We start from the raw sequence: 21,730 nt of genomic DNA, 5'->3' as shown, positions 1-21,730 counted from the left end.
TGCTGCACGCCGCACACTGCTGCACGCCGCACACGCCGCACACTGCTGCATGCCGCACACTGCTGCACGCCGCACACTGCTGCACGCCACACACTGCTGCACGCCACACACTGCTGCACGCCGCACACTGCTGCACGCCACACACTGCTGCACGCCACACACTGCTGCATGCCGCACACTGCTGCACGCCGCTGCACGCCACACACTGCTGCACGCCACACACTGCTGCACGCCACACACTGCTGCACGCCTAACACTGCTGCACGCCGCACACTGCTGCACGCCGCACACTGCTGCACGCCACACACTGCTGCACGCCGCACACTGCTGCATGCCACACACTGCTGCACGCCACACACTGCTGCATGCCGCACACTGCTGCACGCCGCTGCACGCCACACACTGCTGCACGCCACACACTGCTGCACGCCACACACTGCTGCACGCCTAACACTGCTGCACGCCGCACACTGCTGCACGCCGCACACTGCTGCATGCCGCTGCACACCGCACACTGCTGCACGCCGCACACTGCTGCATGCCACACACTGCTGCACGCCACACACTGCTGCACGCCACACACTGCTGCATGCCGCTGCACGCCGCACACTGCTGCACGCCGCACACTGCTGCACGCCACACACTGCTGCACACCACACACTGCTGCACGCCACACACTGCTGAACGGCGCACAATGCTACATGAAACACTGCTGCACGCCACACACTGCTGCACTCCACACACTGCTGCACGCTGCACACTGCTGCACGCCCCACACTACCGCACGCCGCACAATGCTGCGCACACTGCTGCATTACACACTGCTGCACGCCGCACACTGCTGCATGCCGCACACTGCTACACGAAACACTGCTGCATGCCACACACTGCTGCACGCCGCACACTGCTGCACGCCGCACACTGCTGCACGCCACACACTGCTGCACGCCGCTGCACGCCACACACTGCTGCACGCCACACACTGCTGCACACGACACACTGCTGCATGCCGCACACTGCTGCATGCCGCACACTGCTGCACGCCACACACTGCTGCATGCCTCACACTGCTACACGAAACACTGCTGCATGCCACACACTGCTGCACGCCGCACACTGCTGCACGCCACACACTGCTGCATGCCGCTGCACGCCGCACACTGCTGCACACCGCACACTGCTGCACACCGCACACTGCTGCACGCTGCACAATGCTGCACGCCGCACAATGCTGCACGCCGCACAATGCTGCACGCCGCACAATGCTGCACGCCACACAATGCCGCACACTGCTGCACGCCACACACTGCTGCATTACTCACTGCTGCATTACTCACTGCTGCATTACTCACTGCTGCATGCTGCACGACACTGCTGCACGCAGCACACTGCTGCATGCCGTACACTGCTGCATGCCGCACACCGCTGCAAGCCGCTGCACGCCACACGCTGCTGCACGCCACACGCTGCTGCACGCCACGCGCTGCTGCACGCCACACGCTGCTGCACGCCGCACACTGCTGCACGCCGCACACTGCTGCACTCCACACACTGCTTTTATGCGAGTTTATGCTACTGACATTGTAAATGACAATGCCTTTTATTTGTTTTAAAACCAAAGCATAAATAAAAGGCATTGTAATTTTACAATGCCAATAGCTCAAACTCTTATAAATGCGAGACCTATTGCATTGCAAATGCTTGTTCTCTATTGCTTTGAATGTATTCAGTCATATACATTGTTCTTTTTTATTCAGGATAACGTTGAACGTCAAACTTTCATTGTTTTTCAAAATGCGTATTTATTAGTATGCAAGTGCAAAAGTAGAACTAAGACTCCTGAGCTCCGGGCACCATCTGGTGGTGGAACTGCAACACAGCAGATCAACAGCTCAATATTCATCCAGCAGAACTGGCCTTCAAACGAATCAGCAAAACTGATATATTTCAGTTTTCTTGTTTTTTGGGGCTCTGATTACTAGGTGTCAAGTCAATAATCACGTAGAATTTCACCGCCCATTTAACTGGCTGTATGGGGCTGGTATCTAATCTATCCATAAGATGTTTCCCCTGTGTTTCCAAATATATTTATTTCATAATTGTATATAGTAAGTTGAAGATTAAGAGCATCAGGTCACTTTTACATCGAAGATCATATGGAGTGAAAAGGCAATATCGCGAGACACAAAATGTCCAACCTCAGCAGGCAAAATCAAAAATTAGCAATTTTAAATCAAGAGTTGAATAAATCAGCATCAACTGCTGCAAAGCCCATATGCAATACAGATGTCAGACAGAGGCAAAAATACAGGAACATTCCAAAGGAAGCCTAGCGATCAGCAAAGTTCCAACCCACAAAGAAGAGGCCTGGGAACTGAAAGAGGGAGGAAATGATGGGCAATTCATTTGTTAGAATTCTCTCTGAATACAGGTAGAGGGGGAGTTGTGAATACAATTACATCTTTGACTGGGTGTATAATTGGGAGAGCTGAGTGCCAAGGCTATTCAGGCCTCTTAATATAAGACAATGTCATTTTTTTAGTAGGTGGGCGCTGCGCTATACTCCGGCACTGGTTCATAAAATACACCCACAAGCTGTGCCCGTTTGCTTTAGGTGTCACAGTATTAATGAGGACTGGCTCCATATGGGGTCTACTTGCCCCTTGTTGGCTAAGTTTTGACAGGGGATTTTCTTAGTGACAAGTCAAAAACTGAGTCTGAAGCTGGTGCCCGATGCCTGTGGCGCTCTGTTTGGCATCATGACTCAGCATCCAGAGGCCTCGACAGGACAGCGGCAATTCTTCTTTTTCTCTACTTTTGTAGCAAGAGCATTCTTTTTAGCTAATTGGAAATACAAGGAACTCCCTACTCTTACCCAGTGCTCGGCACAAATGCGGAGGGTAGAGCTATACGAGAATCTCTCTGCATTGAGAATTTGTTCTCTATGGCAGGAGCGGCCTGTGCAGGTAAGAGCGGTGGGTGGGGTAGGGAGGGTCGACAGACGTCGACAAGGGAAAACTACATTTAAAAAAAGAAAATCAGTTACCTTGCGCTCGCCGCATCGCCGATTCGCCGACACTTGGCGATGTGGCGAGCGCAAGGCAAGTGTTTTTATTTTTTAATGAAATTTTCCCTTTTTGTTGTCTCTCAACTCCCTCTCCACCCTGCCCCACTGCTTTTACCTGCACGGGCCGCTCCTGCTCTAAGGAGATTTTCACAAATTTGGAATTGTTGGGATGAATGATTTGACCTATTTTACTTGCTCAGGTTCCATTTGTTCCTCTTGCATTCTTTTAGTCTTTTTCCTTTCTTCTCTAATGACCTATTTATTGTCTGGCTTGGTGTGCTTGCTGTATGAAGGCTCAACTGATATTCATATTTATAATACGAATGGAATCATGGATTTTTTGCTATATTAGAAAAAAAGTAGTTTATAGCGGGTCCCGAATGCTCTGCTTGGCATCATGACTCACCATCCAGAGGTCTCCACAGGGCAGCGGCGTTCAAGGCCAGACTGACCGTACTAGGCATCCAGCCCTGCCAAGTGTCACACATCTTGTGTTATACTTACGCATTTTAAGTCACTCTACTGCATTAACACAAGTAAACAGATTGTCCAGCAAATCAGCTTATTGAAAAAGCTGAGTGTATTACCTCTTTTCATTGAAGAATCAGATGTTTTTTGTGAGACTAAAGTGAGGCACACAAGGCAGGCAGTGCACAGCAGCCAATGGATGTTGTGCTAGGCTTTAATGGGACCGGCTGATTCACCCTGATTGGAATGTGTTTTGGTTGAGTTATGCTGTGCTGCGCAGGCATACCTTCCCTCCTTTCCTTGGCTCTGGTCAGCATTAGTACCATGCACGTGCGTGCAGCCATAAGGACTGCTGCAGTGCTTAATTTGAACTGATGCTTTCCGGTGCTCAGCACCAGCACTTAATTGGTTTCCGGTGCTCGGCACCGGCACATAAATGTCAACACCATACTTAGAACTGTCCACCACATGGTGGCGCTGCTCATCTAATTTAGAGACAAGCAGGACAACGGTAGTTTAGGACTACAATATACATACAATTGCTAAATACCTACCTCCCCAGCCACTCCTTTAGCTTTGGGGACCTCGAATAATCTGAACTGTCGCATTTTGATGCAAGAGAGATGGTTAGTAGTTGTTTTGGCAGCGATGACAAGGGCGATGGGTGGTGCAAGCTGCAGTGGCCACCTAGTCAGAGCCCTGGCACTTACTATTTTACAAATTAAGCATTGGACTGCTGCCCACTACAATGAGGTTTACTTCCAGACGGCAAGTAGTGCCAGTGGTGCTGACATCAATGAATAAAGCTCCCCAGTTGCCTCATTTGTGGCGTGATGGTGACTAAAAGGCTCCGGTCGGCGCAGGAATCATATCTTTAATTTCGAATTCCTGCTGCAGCCACCCCAGGCCACTAAATGAAAGGACAAGGCTCGTTGGCGGTCACCTGGGGCTATGTCTAGTGTCTGAAGGCGCAGGGCACGGCTGTAAAGACAGCGTGCCCTACACCATGATGCCCACTTCACCGGTACTTCAATCTACAGCTCAGTGGCATATTAGATGCAACACAGACCTTTACTGTCTGCAGAGAAGGGCCTCAGAATCATGAGGTCACTGTGCTAGCAGTCTGACCTCTTCGGACCGTCTGAGCAGCTGCCTGCAGTGAACGTGTCTCCACAGACTGCAGCTACAGCGACCAGGCCGAGCAGCAGGCAGTACTATTTTTCTAGTACTGTACAGCGACGGAGTTGGTAAGTCAAAGAGAACGTGTTGTTTAATGTTCCTGCTGTAGAGAGATCGGAGTTCTGTTTAGTGCAAGTTTTGACTCACCAGTAGTGTAGAGGGTTAATGTGCCTGCTGCAAAGAATATGTTTCATGCATTTTACAGAACATAATGTTGCTAAATGGAGTTAGTTTGGGTACAAATGCATTCTTATTAGTAAAGCCAACCCCCAACTACTGATGTATGTTTTAAATCCTTAGTTTGTGCTCTCTGTACCAAATGCTCTTATAATATACTGCCTATTAGTATCTGTGACATGTGACTCCTACACCTTGTAATCCTCATTGTTTTATGTAATTTCCTAGACTGATTTACTCAAGTATGATTCATTGTCTCTGTGTAGTGTGTTTGTAGTGTAAAGTGTTCTGACACCCTGTGCTGGTAGGAGCAGTGCCAATAAACAAATTAAATGCTTGTGACAGAGGGGCCATGGAGAGATGAGGGCACAGTTGGACAGTGGTTGTAATGGAAGCCGTGGAGAAGGAGGTCGTTGAGCGCCTAAAAGATTGTTGCACCGGGCGCCATCTGCTGGTCCTGAGAGACTAAGTAATGCCTGTCACCGTCCTGTTTAAGATTGAGTTTTGTCTAGTTGGGAAGGTGTTGTAATCATTCTTGACTATATGTATGTATGGACTTTAATAGTACATTGCTTATTTTATAATGCAAGTGACAATCCTTGGCAGTATTTTTTTTATTTAACTGCGTATGTGTTGGCATATGTGCACAACATGTTAATAAAGTACTGACTCAAAGACGTGTTTATTGTTTAACACCTTCGCTGGGGGGGGGGGGTTTGGGGGCAGCGCGGTGGCGCTGTGCTCATGACGGAGCCACTCCGTCATGAGCCACGGTTGAGCTGTGCTCATGACGGAGTGGTTCCGTCATGACTCCGCCCACTGCGCTAATCTCCCGCACAGGCGGGGAATCAGCGCAGCGTGGGAGGAGCGGCGGCCAACGGCCACAGCATGACGGAACCACTCCGTCATGAGCACACGGCACCCGTGGCTCATGACGGAGTGGCTCCGTCATGAGCGCTGAAGGGGTTAATATCTGGATACACAGTTGCTTTCCTGTACGATCAGCTTACAAGGGCAATAGGTTATTGCCCGTCCATTCCAGGTGCTATGCAGCAGTTTCAAGATCATCTTACAGTTTCTCGTTGCCCATATGGTTGTTATTTCTGATATTTATTGGTTTCTATGGACTTCAATGCTTGATTTTGCTCATGAGAGAGTGTCAATGTTCCACTGTGCGGGGGCTGGCTCAACAACAATGCCAGGGCTGCTTTGGGTTCCCAATCCGCCTCTGCCTTCATCTCTACTTTGGTAGCAAGAGCATTTGCTTTAGCATTTTGGAAATTCAGGGAAGTCCCTACTCTTACCTAATGGTGGGTAAAAATGCGCAGGGTACAGCTATATGAGAATCTCAATGCATTGATAATCCGAACTTCAAGAAGATTTTTTGAAAAGTTGGAATTGTTGGTATGAATGGTCTGGCCTCAATGTTTCCTTTGTTTTTTATACACTCTGTTTGTCTTTTTCCTCTGTTCTTATGCTGGGAATTTAGTTATTGTCTGTCTTGGCATGCTAGCTATTTGGCTGCTCAACTAAATAAAAAACCTGAGCTCTGTTTTTACCATGATATATGTCTGCCAGACTCCCAAATGCTTAAAAACTTAAAGAGCATATATCATTTGCAGCATCTCGTAGGTGGCCTTATCACTTCCAAAGTAGTAACAAGTCGTGTACACATTTCTCTTGTTGTGAAGTGTCATAACCTTGGCTTCTCACCTGCACAGGTCTCGGCCAGTAACCCTGCTGCTATGTGTGAAAACCTCTCAAAGAGCAAAAATTATTCATTTTCAGAGTTTTATATAGTACTGGCCAGGCATACTGGGTGTCAGGCAACTGTACCTAAGTTTGATGAAGTTTTGCATTAAACAGAAATACACATGTTTTGGACAGACGATAATAAACAAGAGTTTATTATTGTTTTATTTTTCATTTTTTCGGCTGCTGGAAGGTGGGTCGACGCTACTCCGTCATATCAGAGGAGCCGCTGCTGGCAGTATGGGAGTCAATGGGCAATAGGGTTTGTTAGTGCTACAACCAGTCAACAGTACAACGTCCAGTGCCTCTAGCAGCCACTGCCTCAGATGCTGCTGCTGTACAGGGCCTTCATGACACAAGAGTGGTCTTGCCATATAGTTTACATGAAGTTTTCTTTCTGAGTAAAGTTTTGGTTTTATGTTTAAATATGCTCAGTGTGAGGGCTTTCTTTATAAAAGTTGGTGGAAGAGTTCCAGATGTTTGGAGAAGCCAGAAACATCTTGTTTAAAGACCTTTGTGTCAGAGATTTTGGGGGTTTGGGTTCTGGAAGCATGAACACTTCAAGAGAGCTTGATTTTGACCAATGCACTTTGTCTTAGTCTCAAGTAAGGTGTCAACTAAGGATCTGTATTAAAAATCCATCACAGTTATATTAATTGATGAAACACATTTTAAAATTAAAAGGTGGTATTAGATTACTGTGTTTCATTAGTCTCACATTAATAATTTGGGGAACTTCTGGGAAAACATTATCAGAGAGTCCACATCCTTCCTTTGGAATTTCCTCCTACACTAATCTGGTACGTAGAACTATTCTATACGTTAATGCAGAAGAACATGTGTGGTCATCGCTAAAGTCAATGCTGCTTAATTGAACAGGCTGAGAAGAAAGAAGAAGTTCACATTATACATATACAGATCTTTATGAATAACAATATAATGCTCATTCTATGAAATAGGCATATACAATATATTGCAGTACGAAGGTCTCGTACTCACTCATTAGGGACTTTGGAGTTGTTATGAAGGACGTGACAACAACATGTAGTCAATATATTTTAATCGTAATGGATAATGTAATCTGTACTAAAGAGTTCATCTTCCATAGTTTATTGAAATGTCTGTCTGACTTTTAGAATTATTATTGATAAGGAGACAAAAAATTGTCTAAATACAAAACATTACAAGAAACAATTAAACTTATGCAGGAGAGCATGGTAAGACAGCCCCTGCAATGCAACAGAAATCTCGCTTAGAGAATTCTTAAAAGTGGAGTGAAGTACTTGTAGCCTATAAAGGTGTAGTTTGCTTGTTGTTTGTTGTAAGTAGCACAAACTGTACTCAGTCTGTGGTTTTGCTTCTACATTGTGCTAAAGATACACTTTACTAGGCTACATTAACCTAACTTCATGTTTTCATCACATGGATCATTTCTGGTTGGCATTGAACTAATTATGCTACAGTCTACTAAATGTTTACAATTTACCAAAAAAGTGATGATTCAGCTGCAACACAAGGACTGAGGTTTTTATGGTCTTCTGCAGCTTTTTTATTGCTTTATTATTGCTTTTTGTATTCTACCAGTGTTGTCTGTTATGACGAGATAGCACAATTAACAATTTTTATGTCTGAAACATGGAAACAAAATCAGTAAAAAGTGCTTCTGATCTTTATGCTGGCATAACTTAATATCCAGAATAAATAGGACAGAATTAATGTATATCGATATTGTCATAATAAATTAAGTCTAAAACCCCCCTTCTTTGTCCCATAATGAGCTAGTCTGGTTTGTTAATATTCCCACATATTGCATAGTCATATTGAAGTAGGAACCTTTTTAATTTGTTTTTATTAATTATGTCTTTATATGGAACATCTAACTATTTTGTTTTCCCACATATCCTGTTTCTTCCTTCATCTATTCTATTTAGAGTCCTTTAATGTACTACTTATGCAGAATTGAAGGACAAATGTTGAGAGTACTAGTCATCCCTTTCTCTTATTTCTGCTTAGGGAACATGGTTTCCATTAGCAAACTGTGACATGTGTGAACCTGCAGTCAGTATCTCGGTTCCTACCTCTACTGATCAGTCTTCTGGGATCTAAAATCTCATTGTGGATCATCTGAAGCCCCCCCCTTTTTATAGTCTTTGTTTTTCCCCTACAGCTCATGTGTTTGTTGCATTGAGCAAATACTTCTGCTCTGGAAGAAGACAATTGCAAGACTTTGTGAAAGCAACCCCTTGTCCCGTACATTGTTCAAATATGAGGAGGTAAAGCAACAGGTTCTATTACTTGTCTATTGAAATTCCTCTTTTTTAACTGTGAACGTCAGAAGAACAGAGCTCCCTGTCCTAGCCATGTTATCTTGCAACCTTTTGATTTTCTTCACTTCAAAGTTCTTCTGTTCCAGTTGGTTCCACCTGTGATTCCTGATCCAAAGACTACCCAAGTATCTAACTGTGGGATCTTCCAAGAGCGGTAATCACCCAGGCAGTAAGGAGAGTGGTAGCAGATTGTCTGGCTGGTAGCTTTGTGGCTTTGATGTTGCAAGGTGTAATTTGTGTAAGTATATGTTTGTCTATGTGTGTCTACAAGTGATCCCTGTTAGAAGGGATGGGTGTGTGAGGCTATATTTTCTACACCGCCCCCCTACATTGAGTGTGTTCCTGTATTGGGATATGTAAATCATTTTCCCTTCTGGAAAGGAGAACAGTTTAGCTGAACTTCCTCATATTACAAATCGGGCTCGGTTTGTTCACTGTGCCTCTCTGCATTTTGCCCACATTCTGCCTCTGTTTGAAGCCTGTTTTTCTACAATGAGGCATGAAAGCTTTGGTAACGTTTAGTTCTAGTAAAGAAAGCAAACTCGTTGATTTATGTGGCATTAGTTAATAGTGCTCTGAAACTATAGACCAGGCTTCTCCATTTAGTAGCTTGTGAGTTACTGGTTACACCTAACACCTACCTGTAAGTACCTCTCCTTTGCACAGTCCAACCTACTAAATAAGAAGCAAAATGGAAAAGTGTGTATTCAAGATGAAAATGTGTGCATGTTTAGAACTCATAAGCTGAGGTTTGGAGGAGAATGATTGAATTTCAAAAATAACATTAAAGATGATATTTGAACAAGATATCACATAGCGCTGGGGAGAACTGTTTTTAATAGTGTTAACTTGGTGCCAGCGGCACAGCAACTATGGCTGTCATTCTACATTGACAAAGTGTTTTTTGCATTACTGCTGGCAACCGTGCCTGATACACTGAGGTGATCAGTGCTGTCGTCTTGCAAATGGTAGCCACTCATGTAAACTGATTTGGTCAGTTTTACAACACTTAGCAATACAGTGGCTCGGGATCATTTTTATTGAACTTTAATAGCTCCTTTTAATATAAAGCTTGGAGATCATGTTAGAGACCCCTGCTATAGACACACTAAAAGTTAGACAGGAAGGAGACCTGGGAACCATAAATGAGTTACAATGGGACAAGTCTTTTCAACATCCAAGGGGAGTGGTGATTTTGTAGAACTCAGATTGATGCAGCTAAACATTTTACACAGGCCTTTACGCGTACCCTCAGCTGCTACGATGACAGGGAAAACAGCTGCAACAACAGCTACAACCAGAATGTAGGAAAAACAACATCTTCCACAACAGCAGGAGCCACAGCAGTTATGAAAACTGCTACCACAGCAGGGATCACAACACCAACATTGGTTGCAACCAACACATCCACAACAGATGCCACAAAAGCCAACTACAGCAAAAACATTGGCTGCCAACAGTTACCAAAACCTGTGCAGCAACAGTAGCCACAGTAGCCACAGATGGGACCCCATTTGACATCATGGTAGCTACTACAGCAACAACAACAACTGCCAACCATGCAGAGGAAATATTATTGGCCACCAATATAACCACAGCAGGAGCAACAACAACAGCGGCCAACAAAGACAGAACCAAAGCAGTGACAATAGCTGCCACCACCCTAGGAAACACAGCTGCTGTCATTGAGGCATGGACCACAGCAGTGACCACAGTTTTAACCACTGCAAAAAGCAAGGAAGTCATGAATGGGGCATGTGAATCAACCTCAAACACTGGTGTGGACTGCATTTCAATCTATTATTTATTTTCTTTTTCTTGCTTTTTCACTAACAACAGATGCCAACCATATGCAAATCAGCTTTGGTCCAGCACTAATAGGAACAGTACGTCCCAAACTGTATACCCTCTGAACAGGAATGCAAGCAACCCAGTCCAGTTACTGTTTTGTTGAGCCTTATGTTTGAAGTGAACCTCAAGTCTGATTGGAAAGGACCCAAGTCAAAGCACACACTTTGCACTTACGGTGTCTCCCTGGGAAAAACAAACAGGCTTTGACAAAGTCTTTAATGTAAACTTGCTGTTGTAAACACAGACATGCACAATTGCACACTGGATAGTTTTGTGTTTTCTCTGTGCAATCTGCCTCTTTCTATGCCTCCACAGTCAGTGCCCTGTTTTTACTCTGCAAGCTTGTGGTGCATGCAGCAGGTTACTTAGGGGATTATTTACAAGCTCTTTGCGCCACATTTTGCTGCCCCATATTTACAAGCACAGTAAAAGCCACCCTGCGTTTCTTTCCTGTCCTTGTAAGGACGGCTCCTTTACACGTAGCACTTTGCGTAAAAGGTGCGGTCCATGGGTGATGCTGTAGCTGTTCACACCCAACACCCATGGAACCTGACACATTTCCAGATTTACGAGAAACCGTAAACCTGGAAATGTGTTTGAATGCAACACATCCCCAGGATACGCGTAGGGAGGCGCAACGAGGAGAAATGTATTAATTTCTCCTCGATTGTTTCCTCTTTCTATGCCTGCTGCATTCTGCAGCATACATAGAATGAGGAAATCACCTCTTATGATTGTTTATGTGGGGAAAGGTTTCGCATCCTACACATAAACAATCATTTAAAAAAATGATGTTTTACAAGTTCTATGTGTGCTAATGCAGCACACATAGAAGTTGAAAAATGCTATTTCAGATTGTTTATGTTCAGGAAGGGGCACCTTCCTGCAAGTAAACAATCATCCCCGTGATGCAGGCATCCTTGCACCATGGTGCAAGGGTGCCTGCGTTGGTGCATGGCAGCTAATTGTGCGCCAGCGCAGGGGAGATATGATGCATCCCTGTGCTTTGAAAGTGCCGCAGCGTGGCGCAGTCAAAGGGCTTGCAACACTTTCTTGTAAATGAGGCCCATAGTAACAAAGCACAATTCTCTTTCCACATTTGTGCATGCCCTTGTTTGAATATATCAGCACATTAAAAACATCAACACCTTCGCAGTTCATAAACCCAGATAAGATTAAAAAAGATTATGGTACTATGATAAGTGCAAATACTAAACATGTTAACATGCAATGCATGATAAGAGTAAATATTATGGGGTAATTACATAGGTAGAAACAGTGCTCAATTTAAGCCTGTGGTTTCCGGTGCTCGACAACAACTCTTAATTGCCAACACCAACACTGATTACAGTCTGACCCATGGTGGTGCTGTTTGTCTACTTTTAAGATGAATACCACAATAGCTGTTTATTAATTCAATATACAATAAAAGTGACTAATACCTGCTGCCCAATCCATTCTTATAGCTTTTTGGTCCTGGAGTAGTCTGAACTGTCACACTTGTGGGACTGTGATGGTTAGTAGTTGTGGTGGTACAGTCATTGGCAGATCGGGCAGGCGAATGTGTTGTGAAAGCTACAGTGGCCTCCTGAGGAGGGCCCTGGCACTTATTTTGTTTGTTGTTTTTTTACAAATTTAGCACTAGGTAGAAAGTAATTACTGCTATGAACATTACACAGTTCAACAAGAGCTGTATCTGCTGATTTCAACAAAAACACCAGAAACACAACGCTGACAATGCAAGCCGCTTACCTTTAAAGGTGATATGTGAGACTGGAGAACATATCCATGCACATTCTCTATTTGGGATAAGTTTTTTTCTGACACATGCACAAGCTCCGGACCTTGCACTTCATGGGTTAATCGAGGCAACGTATGATCATGCGGATGATTATCATCATCTTGGTATTGATACTTCTGTGGGAAGGAGAAAAAAAGAATTGGAATCAGACTCATTACCTACAATCACAGTGTTTGGTGGCAGAGGCTAAAACATGTGCAGATGACATAAGCAGCCACAACAAGCAGGCAAGTTTATTCAACAAAATTCAACAAAATTCAAAGAGGATGTGGTGCAGTGGCCAGCAGGGCCGGACTGGCCGTAGCGGGCCCCGGGCAATCCCCCGGTGCGCTGCATGGGTGGGGGCCGGTTTTGGGCCCCTGGGGGCCAATTTTGTTACAGGGCCGTGTTTGGAGCATAGCTGCAAAATCGGCTCTGTCACAAAATCGGCCGAAAACCGGCCCTGGAAAAGAGCTCGGCGGCTCCCCCAAGCCCTGGGGGCCGGCCGAGCACTTTGCCAGGGCCGGTTTTGGTTCCCAGTCCGGCCCTGGTGGCCAGAGCTGCCAACTTGGGATCTGGGGATCCGGGTTCGAGTCTCAGGACAACATCCTATGATTCTGAGCAAATCATGTAAATAAGCCACACTATATAAATCTATAAACAAACTTTAGCTAAACAGTGATACCGGAAGTAACATCTTACTCCTGTTCAACCCCTCCTCAATTTTCGATGAAGGGCGCGCTACGAACTTCGTTTTATTTATTTAATTGTTTACTTACCTCCAATTATCCATATTCCGGTTTTTAGTACCCCCCCATGCTGCCCCTACCCCGCCCCGCCTTTCCGCCCCACGGAACTCCCTCCACGGGCCGCGGCTGGATGGTAGACTTCACAATATTCTTAGTTGGTGGCACTCTAAATAGTTTCCTCAATAGATAGTTTTCTTTCTTAGTGTGCAAAACATATTTTTTATATATTTTTCCATCTAGGTTCTCAGGTCTGTTCTACCACATGATAGACATATTGATTTTGTGATAGAACACTACAATGTTACTATAGTCTAGGCATCGTAGCGCCCTATTTTAACACCTACATTTGAAATACTTTTATGATCAGATAGAAGGATCTTTACATAGCATTTAGTTGATTTCTTTAATACACACCAAATGCAGGAGGAGAAGTTGAAGGGTAAAATCAAATCGCATTTTCTTCACTTGGAGAAAAACCTGAAATTGTGACCAGTAACATCAAGAAGAGAGGAAAATACACAGCTGGGCCAAGCATTCTTGGGGGAGAGAAGGGTTGTTTATTATATAATATATCTTTAAACTTCAGTTGGAAATTTATTCCTGTATGTTTACTTTGATGTCAATAGGAAATAGCCTACTGCTTCTCATTCCACAAAGGTTTTCAGGAGTAAATTGGAGAAGCTGTGACTGTCTCAGTGTACTACTGGAATTACTTTGTGAATTCCATGTTTGCATAAAAAATATACATGGATGTATTTGTTCATCCACAACTCCCTAAACAGTACAACTGCACTTTATTTATATATATATTTTTTTTATAAAGATTTGTATAGCGGGTATTAGAGTGCTTTACATGAAGGAAGGTAAAGAATAAATTGGACTAGCAACATAGTCACATATAAGCTTGACAGAACAACATTGAAAATAAACAGATTAATAAACTTGATCTCTTAAAAATAGTTATCGATGAGCAGGTCAAGCGTCATGAAGAGTGGCTTGTATGTTACGTTCAATGCGCATATGGATGTTGTCTTAGGGCAAAAACTTGGTCATCAGAAATGATTTTGCTTCTTTTTTGAAGGAGGAGGTAGATTAGATTATGGAAACATCCGGTGGCAGAGTATTCCATAACTTAGGTGCGACAACCGAGAAAAACCTGAAACCTATTTTCTTTCCACAGAAGCGTTGGGGTTTCAGAAGCAGGGAGTTCGCACCTCACGAATGTCTGCAGCCCCCTGATTTTTCAAGCTTTTGGGCCAGATATCTGGGCGTATTGAAATGTAGGGCTTTATGAGTTAGGCAGGCAATCTTTAGTTAAATTGTTGCTTCATATGGTAGCACTTAGTGATTTATTTTGTTTTTTATCCAGGTGGAAAGTATTTTTGCCATAAAAAAGCCCCTTCCGGTAAATATCCACCCATGTTGTGGGTGTCCTGTCTCAATTTCCACCTGGATACAGATTTACTCCTGCCTAAACCTCCAAGGATGCACATAGGTTTATCAATGTGTCCAACGTCCCTGGTCAATCATAACTATTTTCACAATTGTAAGTTAATATTTTATGAATCCCAAAGGTTTAATTTCCCTATTAAAAACTGGTAATTTGCACACTGAATTCAAAGCGCAGTAAACACACAAATGCTTTCTTAGATTGGGTCCTAATATGGCGGAGTGAAGTTTGGAGCAAAACAAACACACACAACGCAAACTGATAAAAGAACAGCTTGGAACAGTGCTAGAAATTAACGTTTGCAACACACATGGTAAGCCGCCATAAAATGCATTTAATTGACGGAACATAATCCTTTTTAACACACCCCAATATAACTGATACATGCATACACTTGCAAGAGTATTTTTACGTTTTGTTTTTTACCAAGCGAAGGTACCATCAGGCATGTGAAATAAAAATTCTGCCCGTGTAGTTATGTGAAACTCACAACTTGTTCGCTTCTAATGCTGCAAAAATATTTGTACTTAGCACAATTTTACCTGTGAAAAAGCCTTATTTACCAAATAATTATTTGCTAAAAGTAGCATTTTACACGAGTTTTATTCGACAAAATCATATTGACTTCTGCACATACACTCAGGAGTTCGATACCAAGAGGCGGGCATTAAAGTAACAGCAGCAGAGGGTTTGGTTCAGATGGAGACTGTAACCCCATTATATTAAGTCCTCTTGGCTTACAAAAGAGCTGCAGAAGAGCATTTTACACACATACAAACCACATATTGGGCCTCTAGCATTAAAGGTCCAAAGTGCCCTCTTCATTGAAGTCCATTATATATCAGTCAGCCCTTCCATTGCTGCCCATACTGGCCACCCATTTACTTTGCAATATAAAATGCAAAGGAACATGATACATGCATTATTTCAGATATGAACTTTACATGAATGCAAACAGTGTATTTCTGAAAAAGAGACAGCGTGCTCCATAGTCGGTAGCAGATGGAAAGCACATCTGCGTTACCAAGGTGTGAAATTCTGCTAATTAAAGAAAATCATGCAAAATTGTACAGTTCACATTTGGGAAGCATTTGGCTATAGTGGGACTTCATTTGTAAAAGCTAAAAAATATTATGCAAGAAAGTGACAGAAACTACATAGCAACACACTGACAAGGAAAATAAAAAACAAGGCCAAAGATTTCTGAAAGAAATCTGACAAAGCGCAGGGATTCAAGGTGGGAAGTTTCAGCAGTTGTTGTTTAAGTGGCTTCATTTTTAGGTCTTGCCGTCAGACAGCTCTTGCTCCCTCTTGTTGGCAAACAGATCTAATGTAAACAATACAGGCATCGAGTGGACTTTCGGTTGGCTCCTAGATCATGGTTCAATAGCTTTCTCCTTTCAGTTACCTCTTCCTGATTCAATGGCTTTCCTTCCTATCCTTGTGTTGTCCCTCCAAAGGAGAAATTCAGTTTCACTTTGATTGGATGAGTTGCAGTATTTCATTGCTGAAGCCAAGACCTTGTATTGCACTACTTCCTATTTTACCTTCTCCCCTTCACCTTTCCTCCTTGCAATGCTTAATTTGTGCCAGTGGTTTCAGGTGCTTTGCACCAGCACTTATATCTCAGGGCCGGTTCTATTGAATTTTTCTCCCATGGGCCCAGTAATTATTAAATATAAATGCACGTACCTGTCCAGTTCCCAATTTGGTTCGGATGTCTGCTTGGTATGTCACCAGAGGACGGCCCACCCAGGTCCAGGCATGATGACTGCATCAGGTTAGTGATGTTAGCAGTGCACACCTGCCTTTTGGCTGAGGGCGGGCTGATGGGCGAGGTAGGGGCAAGGCAAGCTGGGAAAGTTCAGGACGTGCCGCTGATGCCTGTTAGATGTGGTACTACTTTTGGCCATCGCAGCTATCCAGAGGCCCAGGTCAGACTACAGGGAACACACTGTGTTTCCAGTTTTACGATAAACTCTCTGGGGCGCTTGTAACCCGTTAGCACTTAGCAGGTCTGTACTGAGGAGGAATTTGAATGCTATGCCACAGTCAGAGCCTTTTAACAACGAAAGCAGAAAAAAGAAGTTCTGAGGCCACACAGATTATTAATTCCTTATCCAGGAATTGAATTCAATCAGCTGCAGACACAAAAGGTGAGTCTGCCTTCTTTTCTGCGGCAACCTTTTTCATGGGGTACTTCAGAGCACAGTTATTGAAGCGTAGTAGTGCCTGCCATTGCAGATCCCAAAACCTGAAGTTTTAATCCGATTGATTCGGGAAGTCGGAGGAGTTAAGAACTGGTGTGCTGAGAGCATGAAGATTTACAAATATGAGCTTGCCAAAACGCATTTCCATACTCGTACACCTCTCCTGTATACCCAAGCCTTGCTTCGTTGACTTTCCCAGAAAACGTGCATACTGGCACCTTTGCCCGTCTGATCGAAGCTTTCCTTTTTAAAATCAGTGGTTAGTTCTTTTTAGCCCATCATGTACTCCCAGCAAAGTATCAACTGTCAAATAACAAACTAGCGCGGCTTCTTCCAAGAGCTCCCAACATGTGCCTCCTGCTGTGCATCTCAAATGCGCTTTAATGAAAAGGTGAGGACAGCCGGAGTGTTGAATAGAGATCCTTCGATTTCCAAATCCACTCAAATTTGTACAGTTTTATAACCTGGCTGCAGCACTCTTTGGAAAGGGTTGTCTAAAGTGATGTGAATGAGGGGGTCAGTTGCTCGCAAATAAGCCATTCTCACAGCCTAGTTGAAGAGAGGAAGCAGAGGGCGTGTAGTCTATTCAACGTTCCTGTTCAATGTTTGATTGCTTCCAGAACCGTGAGAGTGTATAAGATGTACAACTGCACTGACCATTGTTTTTATACAGGCAGTAGTTGGCGGTGCAGTGGTACATGCATTGTTTTTATACAGGCAGTAGTTGGCAGTGCAGTGGTACATGCATTGTTTTTATACAGGCAGTAGTTGGCAGTGCAGTGGTACATGCATTGTTTTTATACAGGCAGTAGTTGGCGGTGCAGTGGTACATGCATTGTTTTTATACAGGCAGTAGTTGGCAGTGCAGTGGTACATGCATTGTTTTTATACAGGCAGTAGTTGGCAGTGCAGTGGTACATGCATTGTTTTTATACAGGCAGTAGTTGGCAGTGCAGTGGTACATGCATTGTTTTTGTATCAAACTGATCCTTAGTTTTTGAGATTCGTCTGTGCCAAGGAGAGAGCTGGCAGCTGCCGAAGCTCATCGAACGGCATTATGCCTATGGATTCTTCTACATTTCTGATAGCAACAGCAAGCGACCATCTTTTGTTCTACCCTCTTCACTAAAAATACCGAGGGTAGTGAGACTTCCAAACAGGGAGAGAGAAGGAAATACGCTATGAAATCCAAACATAGCCCTCACTAATGATCACACCTACTTGATATTGACATATAACCGAAAAACAGGAGTATATGGATGCAGTTTTTCTTGAGAGCACATTACTGATCACACAATAACCATGGACTAACCACTAACACTGGGTTCCAGAGTAGCACGCTACTTGCTGTAAAGCACTTTGAAACCTCGTCAGGGGGAGTAAGCACTATATAAATCCAACAACTTTTTATATGTCTCAAAGAAGTAATGCATGGGGAAACTAGAGAAGCAATTTTGAAAAAAGCAGAAAGCCTACTTTGGTAATGCATTATACCCCCCCTTCAAGCCCCCTCCAGCATTAATGACTGTTAGGTGTTTCTGGGCTAGTATGGTCGCACGACCATTTCTGCTCTACTGTTGCACTATGGGCTGGGAAGTCACATTCTGCATATCATCTGCTATAGCTCAAGTGCTTTCAGTCCAAGACTTGATCATCCAAATTCTGACCCCAAAGCATTAGGATCATTGAAGTCACATTCTAGTAACGCAAATCCTGCAGGAAACATCTGCTCAGTGCAGTGACACATTAGGGATGAACATTTTTATTTATTTATTTGCCATCTACACATGGTTCTAGGAAACATTTTGCAACTTTCCAATGGTTGCAACGTTTCAGCTTTCCCTACATTTCCATGGAAATCATGCATACATTTGACACTATGCTAAAAAATTTCAGGAAAAAGTTAAACCTGCAGTGATAAAGTCTCCAAATATTGTCCATCTTGGATGGGTTTGATTAGTGTGGCAATTATCTCTCCGTACAGTCAAATTTAGCCTGCATGCACACACAAATCTGCTCATCTGCGAAGGTTAAGTTAAAGAATCTTTGGAAATTTCAATAAGGATTAAAATGCAGATCAATGCTTACAAATATATTTCCACACCCCTAAATCCCACCAGCCAGTAGATGAAGCTATAATGTATGTACAAAATGCACACGGTGAGTGTGCTGCAGCTAAACCCTTATGCATGTGTTAGCAATTCAATACTACAATGACCATAATGAAATATATGTGTGTGTGTGTGTGTGTGTGTGTGTGTGTGTGTGTGTGCGTGCGTGCGTGTGTGTGTGTGTGTGTGTGTGTGTGTAAGTGAGAGCATGTGTGTGTGTGCATATTGCATTTTCATGTTTTATGAGCATTTCCACAGAACTCAGCTATTTTGTATCTAAGGCTTTTCATTTTTCCTTTGCATACATTCTGTCCCTTTCCAGAAATCCTTTGTCGACGGGAAATAAGGTGAAGAGCTTGAGCAAGGGTATTACAACAACGTTCTCTTTACAAGTGGTAGCTCTTGTGCTCCTGATTGACTGTTCAAAAGTGCTTGCCAAAATGTATCTTTTTTCAGTTTCTTCAAATTTTCTTTTTAAAAAAGAGGTGGCATTTCTTGTCTACCGCCTACAAACCATATTATGCCGGTAGGAATGTTGACCCTACAGATCGACACCCTTCAATCTTCTGAGTCTGTGCCTACAGGTTTGAAACAGGTTTGTTGTGTCCACAGATGTTAAGTTGGAAGGAATGTAGGGAAGCAAAAAATCATGGCAGTTTGATACTCTTATCATATTGTAATAGCAATCAGACCCTGAAATAAAGAGAAACTTAACCAAAACCCTATTTGTGGCAAATGTAAACTTTTTTATTTTTCAGTGCAGTATTTTACAAGCAGGGATAGTACTCATTCTTAAGATTTCAAATTGTTTTGAGCACTCCATATTTAAACCGTAGCAGAGCAGTGGCCCAATTTTAATAAAATTAATCAGAAATGCTAGTTTGGTTGTTTTGCTACTTAATCACAGAGATAGGTCCCTGGGATACAATATAGGGTGAAACATTGGATTGTTGGTTGAGGAGTGTAAAACCCCACTCAAGAAACAGCCACAATCTTTGATTGGGTGAACCACAAAAAGTCATTAAATTAACCTGTGCTCAACGCCAGGAACGATTGTCTTTGCTGTCCTGATAATTAGAAAGCACATTAATAAATGCCATACATTATAAATATAATGTAACATGAAAAGTTGTTTCCCATCACTCACACATACTTCAGAAGATGAATGCATATGGTATTTGTAAGGGACTGTGGATGGTGTTTGCGCACAGTGTGGGTGTTGGGATGTATAGATAGAATGTGCTAGAGGGTTCTATGAAGCTTCAAATGATAATTTTCATTCCAGGAGTTTGTAACTGGTACAAAAAATAAAAAAGCATTTAGCCAAAATACAGAACTGTTTGAGGGTCATACATGATGTAGGCCACTTGGCTGTAATGAATTATACACCATAGTGGCCTGGTAGCTGTTATAGGTGTTTCCATGTAGTGCTGAGGGCTCTGACTCCCTCTAGTGGGTATCAGGAATTCTGTTCCATCTCTACTTCTAGTGAGAAGGTAGGTCTTCTGCTTCAACAAAGAGCTGTCAAAGGTGGTTGGGCATTAACCCTGGGGAAGGGTAGGGGTGGAGGTGGGCCTGTGTCTGATAAGATCAGGCCCCCATCCTGAAAATTCTGCAGCACACAGATCATTGCCCAGCTTTCCCCGATAGCTCACCATCAGGCGATGTGAGTCACAGTTGGGAGGAAAGATCTTTCTTCTTGTAGTCGCCGAAATTCAGATTGGGTATTAAATCTGTCTTTCAGCCATAGTAGTTGTTTATGTGGGTGGACCCAATAGAAGAAGTGGGTGGGGCCAGTATAGGAAGTGGGTGGGGGCAGTAGAATAAGTCGGTGAAGCCTCCTACATAGAATTGAGCACCTGCGCTTACAACTTTACAAATTAAGCACTGCCTCCTTGGTATTTAAATTCACTGGCTTTTGTGTCCAACAAAGGCTGAAATGTTTAGTGAACAGCAATAAAATATTACAAACCTTGTCCACCCCTGTTTCTATTTTTTATGGAGAGGTGTTGATCTTGACAAATCTGAAGAGATTTCATGGAGGTGGATGGTATAAGGGGTACTTGTATAAAGGGAGCGCACTGCGCCAATGAGAAAAACAGGAGAGTAAAGGGCACCTCTTTACCACTGCCATCACCTCCTTCTTGCCTATTTTAGTGCCAGCACATCTCCCTGTTTATTACCCATCTCTCCTGTGCAAATGAGTGAGCAATCACAGCGCGCTTAGCTGTGGGTATTTGTTAACACCTACAATGTCCTTCCGACTGCTCTGCAGCTGTAAACCTTCGCCTAAATGAACCACGTGGACGTAGTGCAGCCACAAGGTAAAAAATTGCAGATGTGGTTTTGGGGAAGGGAAGTTGCCACATGGACATACTGCTTTCTATGTAAAGTAAAAACACAAACTATATCGGTGACATTTAACACAGATGGACAGATATCCTGTCATGATGCGAATCCACACTTTTAGGGTATGAAGAGGGATGCGCATCGGAGATGACGTAAGAAAACAGTAAGCATCCCTCACACAAATCTGTGCTAAGTGTAGGTGTACATTTTTTTTTATAGGGTTTTAATATAGCGCAAACTTGACCCAAATCAGGTATCAG

At 43.5% G+C, this 21,730-nt stretch overlaps 1 protein-coding gene across 3 annotated transcripts in view; it reads right to left on the bottom strand.

Moving 5' to 3' along the window:
• Positions 1–21,730, bottom strand: part of DLG2 (discs large MAGUK scaffold protein 2) — a 4,361,751-nt gene that overhangs the window by 2,549,657 nt on the left and 1,790,364 nt on the right. For all 3 annotated transcript variants that reach the window (XM_085623221.1, XM_085623223.1, XM_085623224.1), the window contains one exon: positions 12,574–12,738. In XM_085623221.1, coding sequence (XP_085479347.1) covers positions 12,574–12,738 — 165 coding nt within the window. The remainder of the gene's footprint in view (positions 1–12,573; positions 12,739–21,730) is intronic.

The sequence above is a fragment of the Triturus cristatus genome, chromosome 8, assembly GCF_964204655.1.
Source record: "Triturus cristatus chromosome 8, aTriCri1.1, whole genome shotgun sequence".
Classification (NCBI taxonomy): Eukaryota; Metazoa; Chordata; class Amphibia; order Caudata; family Salamandridae; genus Triturus; species Triturus cristatus.
The sequence above is the reverse complement of the archived record's forward strand: the minus strand, read 5'-3'. Positions and strand labels throughout refer to the sequence as shown.